Here is an 8883-nt window from a genome sequence, read left to right as displayed (position 1 = left end):
ATATATATATATATATATAAATTTGACGTTTATATTATTTCAAGTAATGAAAACCTTTTTCATGGTTTTAGTTTTAGTTAACTATAATAACCCTGGCCCTGTATTATTTTATTGACATTAATTGTATACATATGTTTTATGGATGTCAATTGAGGAGAGGAGTTCTAAAGTTTAGAGGTGATTAGTCTTAAGAGTTTCACATAGTATGATTTTAAAACTTGCTATAATAATTTGCCATTAAAAAAAAAAAAAGACAAAAAAGTTGATGTTCCTCGATATTTCAGCATGTTGAATCTCCATGAGGGGATTTTTTTTTATTCAGCACTTGCTAATATTAAAAAGGCGTGAAAGTAAAGGTTAATGTGATTTGACCACTTCCAGGCCAGACGTGCCTCTGATGGGAAAGAGGCTGTTAACCTTTACCGTCAGAGCAGCATTCCCTGAGCCCGGGCCTGCTGGAGAGAAGTCTATCAATCACTCAGCTGTCTCATAACGCCACTCACAATGAACCAGAGCTGGAGATGGAAGACGACGAGCAAGTGTCATGGGATACTGCTTGTGGTTTCCAGACTAAACCTTGACAGATTCAATACAACAGTGCGCGCTTAAATTGACACTCTCACTGTCTGTCTAATACACAAATGAACAGTAATGCAGTATGAGAGCAGCTATGAGAAGTGCTTATATATTCTGACCATTCACACTCACAAAACACATCGATTTATTCACGAAACAACACATCGGTATTAGTGGTGCACTTTTATTATTCTCTTTAAAAATATTTTTTCAAATATTAAATATTTAAATAACTATTTCAAATTTAAATATAAATATTAAATATTTCAAAATGAATATCAAATTAAAAAAAACTACAATAATGTGCCTACAAAAACCCATGGCGAGAAAAAAATTATTTCTGAAGCAAAAATTATATGTGATTTCTTAAGTATTAACATATCAGACAAACCAAAACACCAAACAAACACAAATCAATTAAATGAAGAGATTTCAACAAACCTCTAACTATTAGTGTTCAACAGTGTTTTAGTATCCTCAATATACTGTTATTGTTTTATTAACATTTTGAATTAGTTTTTATTTTTGTATTTTTTTTATTTTAATTTGTTGAAGATTTTGTAATTTTGTTGTTTTTGTCTATTTTAGTGTTTTTCATGTCTATATATTAAATACTTTTTTATTTTAATTTTAGTTATTTTAGTACAACAAGTTAAACTAAACTAAAATTAGACAGTTTTAATTGTTGCAGAAAAAAAGTTTCAAATATATATATTTTTGTTGAAGCCAATAGCCTCTTGGTTAGTGCGTCAACATACAGCGCAGCTGCACTCACGGCGACCCGAGTTCGATTCCCGTCTCGAGGTATTTTGCCGATCCCGCTCCCCTTTCTCCCCCCAATGAATATAATATAATATAATATAATTCGGAACACAAACATATATTTATATTTACAATATATTTATAATAATGTGTCCATGAAAATAGACAAAAAGCTCATATTACAATATAATATAATATAATATAATTCGGAACACAAACATATATTTATATTTACAATATATTTATAATAATGTGTCCATGAAAATAGACAAAAAGCTCATATTACAATATAATATAATATGATATAATATATTATATCATAATAGAATTTTAATTGGACACAAATAAAGATATTTACAACTAAATGTTTACGTTACGTTAAGTTAAGTTAAGTTATATCTTACATGGAACTGAAAAGTACATATTTATAGCTAAATGCCCATACAATGAAAGTGAATGGTGACTGCTGTCAAACTAGATTTTCAAGGCAAAAATAAATCCGTTAATAACTATTTAAAATACAGTCTGTTTGTCATGGAAAGCTATTGTATACGTTCAGAAGATTTGGAATACTGTGCATGAGTCATATGGGGCTAATTTTAGGGTGCTTTTATCATGCTTTCTTGCCCTTCTTGGAGCTTGACAGCACCGGGTCCCCAACTTATAAACCAAAATACAAGCAGAATGTTTGTCATCATTTGACAAAAGTTTTCTTTATATAAAGTGACTAAGTTTTGGCTTAAACTGCCACCTTGAGATGTTAAAATACACATAGGCGTATCGTTAAACGTCTAAGGTTTAATACCTCTCGTAGGCAACTTAGCTTACGCATTTCATTACGCTCAAAAAAGTTTGAGAGATGCGCACCGTGTCGAGACTTTTTAAGTTTGAAGACACAGATGAACTTACAAATGAACCCTCACAAACAAACACTGAAAGGAGGGCCTGCCACGAGTGATTAAGTATGCAAAAGCTCATTAATATTCATAAGTCTCTGTGCCTTCTCTGCTAATATGAATATGTGTTTTTAGTCCACAACGCCTAACTGACAGAACACATCGGCATGAATAAATGAGGAAATCACTGCAGAATGGGGTTAAATTTTAGAAACAGATTTCAGTAATTAGCCTCTCGCGGGCTGCACTGAGCGATTGTGTTAACAGCTTCATATGTTCCCACTCAGACAGGAAATAAAACATGATGTGTCCATCCCGCACCCCGCTGAAGCATGTGTGCCATGCTAAATATAAGCTAGAATTCAAGATGTCAATAAACAGATGTGGAATCCATTATAAACGTCATTGTGTGATTATATGTGCTCCAAATGTCATAACCATGCACTTTGTGTGAAAGCACATTGTGTGTGTGAAGACAGTTAAACACAGCAGCTACTATTAACTACTTACAACACACATCTTTTGTCTGTAAATCGGCTCTTAAAGGTGAAGTTTGTACGTTTTGTCAAAATACATTCTGTGAACCCAGTATATTGTTCATTGACTACGGTAAGTACACTAATAAAAGTGTAAAATTTGAGCCTTTGAGGCACAATCAAAACATTTAGAGTGGTCCTCAGAACTGTCAATCATTCCAGCTCAACAAATAGCGGGGGTTTGGGGCGTGGCTACTGTAGCAGGCTGAGCCAGAGGGTGTTTAGATGTTGAGACCATTGCTGTTACATGGGAAAAGAAAATTAGAAAAGAATTAGAAGACAAAATTAGAAGTATTGCCAAAATACGCAGAGACCGACAACAGGGTAAAACATAAACAGTGGCCATGCTTTTGCAAGATGGAGGAATTTGATGGAATGTTTAGGTTTCAATGAAAATGCTGAACTTGAACAGGTAACAACACTTAACTTTTTGCCACACGTTTATTTATGTTTATTCACTTCATAGCCTTGTTCAAACTGTCGGTCCAAATCCGATTTTTGTGCATATCTGATTGGAATCTGATCATAGTTAGCAAGTCTAAACGGCAAAATATTACATGAAATCTGATTTTTTACAAAACCGTTTCAAGCTACATTCATACTGTACTGTATTCAAATCTTATTTCTGGAAATTAGTTTCAATCTGACCGCTCAGGTTGGATTTTGTGTCGCTTTTTCACATTCTCAAGCCACATAAAACAAACACGTCAGACATTGTTTGTAGAAAACATGCTGAACGTCTTTACAGAAACAAGGGTGTGTTGTTGCAAAGTGTAAGTCAAGCAGAATATGACTATATACCGCTGGTCTACCCACCTTTTTTAAGTTTTGAGACCGGTGGGGACAGCGTCAAGGAATAAAGCTGCACATTCCAGCTTTCTATAACTAACCGTGTCCATTCTAGCTTTCTGGGCCTTGATTGGGATAGTTGCGTTGCTGTCTATGGAGGGTCAGAAAAGCTCTCGGATTTCATAAAAAATATCTTAATTTGTGTTCCAAATGTGAACAAAGGTCTTATGGGTTTGGAACGACATGAGGGTGAGCAATTAATGACAAAATGTTCATTTTTGGGTGAACTAACCCTTTATTATTAGAATTGTGTATACATGATGTCACTGTGTGATTATGTAAACAAACTGGCAAAGAACCAGTTCACTGAAACGAACTGTCCGAAAGAACCAGTTTACAGAAAAGAATCAGACTTCTTATCACTACTAGTAGTGCTGAAACTGCACACTTTAAAATCAAATTAACCTATTTTTATATTTCTGTCATAGTAATCAAAACAGTTTCAATTACTACTTGTCAACGAAAATTCTCAGACTTAAAATTTTCACATGGCCGACAAAAAAATAAGATAAAATTTTAGAAGACACCTTAGTTACTGCCTTAGCAAAGACTAGAAACGTTTTCAGGCCAAATCTTACCCCATGACGGTGAGTTTTACACAGGCAAATACCACTAAAACTTCCTTCAGAAAATGTCAAATCTAATGTATTTGCTAAAACATTGCAGCACTTTAGAAACGTGAAGACATTTCTGTGTTAGACTGTCAGTCGCTAATGCTTGTTTTCACAAGGCGGTAAGTATTAGCTGTTTTATAGGCCGTGTAACTCTAAGTCACTGTAATTGAAGCCACGGTTGAATGTTTCTCTATGGAGTTGTAAAAGACTGTGCACGGCACACGCTACTCGACACGGCTGCCATTACTGTACAGAATCACAAACCCAAATGATCTTTGAAAGAATCGAAAGCAAACTAAATGTAATGTATAACTTTTGCAAAAAAGCTACAACTTTAATAACGCAAAACTGTAGGAGGAACAACATTCACAACATGTCAAGAGCGCAGCAGGAGAGCGCTGACTGTCTTTAAAATCATCCAGGGATTAAACAGAGCCAAATGCAAAATTTAAGTAAATTAAAGAATCATCTCCATTTCAGATTACTGTCAAAGCCATCTGCTCACTCATAAACAAACACTATGAGCGTGTTTATAGCGACACTAGTATGTGTCTAACTGCTGTTGGCTTAGGAATGCAAGATGAGGGTTGGTGTGTAATCTCGATGTGCAACACGACTCTTGTATGATGCATTCTGGGTAGTGGAAGTACAGGCGTGCTAATTGGCTTGATGCCGCTTTGGATTTGTTGGTTCAGATTCGGAACGCTACACGGAATTGAGGTGGACGGATCGGAAAGCAGCAGACGTGTGTGTTTTAGATCAGAGTGGAGTGAGGGAGAGTATGACACTCCAGAGAACGGTCTCAAAATGTGGGTTCAGTGTCCACAAAACCACATGTGAGGGTTTTATTTATTTGATGATTGTGCGAGGTTGAATTTGCATGTTTAAAAGGATGAATTCTGTAGCGCATGTTTTTATGTGACTTTCAGCTAAAATATGTAGTTTAAAAAAATCTCACTAATATATATATATATATATATATATATAAAATGTAGTTTATAACTCTATGCAATATAACCGATGTAATGTAGGGTTGTTATATATTATTTTATGTTTTTATTTATGTGTTTTTTATATACACACATTTTATATATTTTATACATTATATATTTGTTTATATTTAAAATAAATAAAATGTATAATCCTATTTACTATAATTAAAATAACGTATTAATAAAAATGCTATTTTAATGAAAATAATCTTCTGCAAATTCATGTGAGATGTTAATATTGTCAATGTAAGTTACATTTTACATCTGCTGGGTGAAAATTGTATCTGATTGTTTAGATTGTTATATGTTAGATATATTGAGACTGAATGCAAAATACATACAGCCAGCCAAAACCTCCATTATTATACACTTATCCCTAACAGAAACACAAATAATACAGAAAGCTTTAATCATTGCTTCACCGACGCCTTGCTTATGCAGTAAAATGCCTCGAATTGTGAAAACACTGAAAGACAAGTGAATCGAAAGATATCACGGCAGGCAGCCAAAACACGAAGCTCCAAAAATCAGACGCTCTATTGTTTTCATGTTGAAAGCAGCCCACAAATCCATACAAACAGCGCATCTGTCTTCAAAACCACACTCTGTCGCACGATAAACACAATATTTTCACCCCTAAATGGGAAGAAATGAAAATCACCAGTTTGTTCTGCTGCAAAGTTGAAAAACGAACCATGAATCACGCTCTCACATGTTTATGATTTGCCTTTTTCTTTTTTCAAGATGATGAAAAGCACCCGTGAAGACTTTACAACTAGATTAAATTGCTCCATAACACAACGGCTAATTAAGTCATTTTTCAAATTCAATAAGGAAGCAGATTGGAAAGCAGAGATGTGATGCGAGTTGCCTGGCAAAAACCCTCAATGAATACGTCCAAGCTGTTCGGCTGACGGCCCACGAGTTTGAATTTCTGGGAATTTCATCAGCGTTAAAGAGAGGGGAACAGTAAAACCCTTTCACATGACTCGCGATTTCAACGTCTCTCAACACAACTGTCGCGCCACTTTGACCGCCGCTTGAAAAGCGTTACAGTCACGGAAGGACGATTTTACGATGTAGCTATGTAGTGTAGACAGTAAATGGTGAAAATAGTATGAAAAACAAAGCAAATATTTTATCTAAAAACAAGATAATATCCTTGACTTTCATCCATTCTCGTGCTTTTTGCCCATTTTGCACGATTCAAATGATTACCAATGGATAAGATCAAGTCACAACTTGCACTTTTTCTCATTGAACATCCTATTTCACTCAGGAACATGTCATTATGGAAGTCAAATGGTTTGTGGATACAATTTCTCGTCGACTTTATAAGCTAGCAGTGACAAAATTAGAAGATAAAATCACAAAAAACTGATTTAAATGAAGGTTTCCATGCAAACGCTGGGATCTGCTGATCAATTGATAGTCAACGCTGGAAAAACAGGGGTCAGTCCTCACAGAGGAGGCACAGAAGCTCTATTTTATAGTTCAGAGACACATACGCTGTCATTCAATCATCTTTCATCTCATATGAAAAGAGTTCTCATGTCCGCCAAGAGGAAAAGAGATTATGCATGAAGCCCAAATATAAAACCATCAAACACAAGCCTGTCAATCTCAATTAAAGACGTGGATATCACTGTATGTCTGTCATCTTATCTGTCTCTGCCTATATTTATAAAATCACACAAAGACAGCATATAGTTAGTTCACTTTTCTTGTCCTCAATTACCATGGTGCTGTAATTATAGGAAGGCCTCCATGTGCAGCTGCGTCAGGAGGCCCTTATGCAGCACCATCAATCACCCCCTCGAAAACTCTGACTATATATCAATGGATCAGCACAAATTTAGTTCTACATGACTATTTTCTAAATTCTTTTGGACTATTGAGATTAAACATCATTTCAAAAGATCCTGGATAGTCCTTTTTCCATGACATGGCTCCTTTAAGAGCTGCAAAACAGCTTCCGAACATTTTATGGGAAATCATTTGGCACAAATCACTGCATTTCTCGTGAAGATTTCTTTTTATGCTTGATTGAAACGGTGATGTGTGTGAATTTCTGGCTTTCAGACTCGTACCTCAACAATCCAAATCCTTTTTTCTTTGTCTTTTTCTCAGGGTCTTCGGGCTCGTCCTTCTTTTTGCTCTTTTTCTCTTTCTTCTTTTTGGTTTTCTTTTTCTTTACCTTCTTCTCATCATCCAGATCCTGTCGAGAAGAGCTGCTGGCGGGCGTGTCTCTGCCGGAGTCTTCCTCAGAGTCATCTGTTGGTGAAGAACAAAGACCCAGACGTGAGCAAACACCTAATGAGATCTAATTATAAGGAATCAAACAACAATCCACAAAGCAGACCCCCGTTTGACAGTAAATGATGAAGAAATTCTTTCTTTACGGTATTTTTACTGTAAATCCAAATAGGCAGAAGTCATATGCATTAAAAAAAAATCTAACATTTTGAAAAGAAAACAAAATAATGACATAAAAGCAAATATTCAAAAATTCACAATTAAGAAAAAGTAGTCCTACATAGATAAATTAATGAGATAAAAAATTTAAATTAGAAATGCATTATTTTCAAAGTCCGTACACAATGTCATATTTCACCACAAAATAATAATAGACAAAAAAAAACTATAATAAAATAAATTACATTTACAACCATTAGGATTGTGTTTTTTTTTGCATAATATAAAGTATTACCCAATTTACAACCATCATAATGCAAAAAAAAATTACTGCAATGTGGGGAAAAAATACTATTTAATTATATAATTATTATTTAAAGATTATAGTTATCTTATTTACAATCTGTCGTTTTTATGTTAAGTATTTACACATTGTGGCAGTATTTATAAATTTTATTTGCAATGCTAAGCTGCAGCTAAAAGTGCTACCGCCAGACCCGGAGATCGGCTGAATGGATTCGAAAACGGTAAAAATCAATGGTTTAACTCTAGGGGAGTTGGAAAATGAGCCTATTTTCAAAAATAGTGGCGTGTTCCTTTAACGAACCAGCAAATATCATTTTCTTTTTGCAAAACATTAATTTTTTTATTTTTTTTATTTTATAACTTTACTTTACTTTGGGTGTGACATGTGGCCTGAACATTTATTTATTTATTTATTTATGTTATTCACCCTCCTGTTGCATCAAGTTGATATCCACAGACCTCCATTCATCCACCACCTCGGCTAAGGGTGCAGAAAGCTTGACATTAATTCATGACACCTTATAGGCTCTAATCGAAGGCATCTCTGGCTAGTGCTGAAGGTCTGTCTCTATTTCTCATTTAGAAGAGGTCTTTAGTGTCAATGAGAAAGAGCAGGGTTGATACGTGCCCTTGAATGTGCTGACTTGCTGCTGGAGGTTCACACAAAAATCAGTGATACTTGTATTTGCTGATTCACTCTTCACTGGTTCACGAAGCTCAATGAGTCACAGAGAGTCAAATTCATCTCTCAAATGAGCTACTAAAAGTGAAGGAGCTTCACTGGCACCCAACTGTTCTGAGATATCGCTCTGAACTTTAAAAGAGATTTAAAGTCAACATGAAACAGCATTTGCAACCTATTTTACTTCCATAATGTGACATTTCTTAAACTCAACAGGTATATGTATATGTGTGTGTATATATATATATATATATA

At 34.8% G+C, this 8883-nt stretch overlaps 1 protein-coding gene across 1 annotated transcript in view; it reads right to left on the bottom strand.

Moving 5' to 3' along the window:
• Window positions 1–8883, bottom strand: part of LOC107749732 (partitioning defective 3 homolog B-like) — a 146354-nt gene that overhangs the window by 39132 nt on the left and 98339 nt on the right. The window contains exon 16 of the mRNA XM_016564915.1: window positions 7316–7499. Coding sequence (XP_016420401.1) covers window positions 7316–7499 — 184 coding nt within the window. The remainder of the gene's footprint in view (window positions 1–7315; window positions 7500–8883) is intronic.

This window comes from Sinocyclocheilus rhinocerous, unplaced genomic scaffold (genome assembly GCF_001515625.1).
Source record: "Sinocyclocheilus rhinocerous isolate Xijiao unplaced genomic scaffold, SAMN03320098_v1.1 scaffold1302, whole genome shotgun sequence".
NCBI lineage: Eukaryota > Metazoa > Chordata > Actinopteri > Cypriniformes > Cyprinidae > Sinocyclocheilus > Sinocyclocheilus rhinocerous.
The sequence above is the reverse complement of the archived record's forward strand: the minus strand, read 5'-3'. Positions and strand labels throughout refer to the sequence as shown.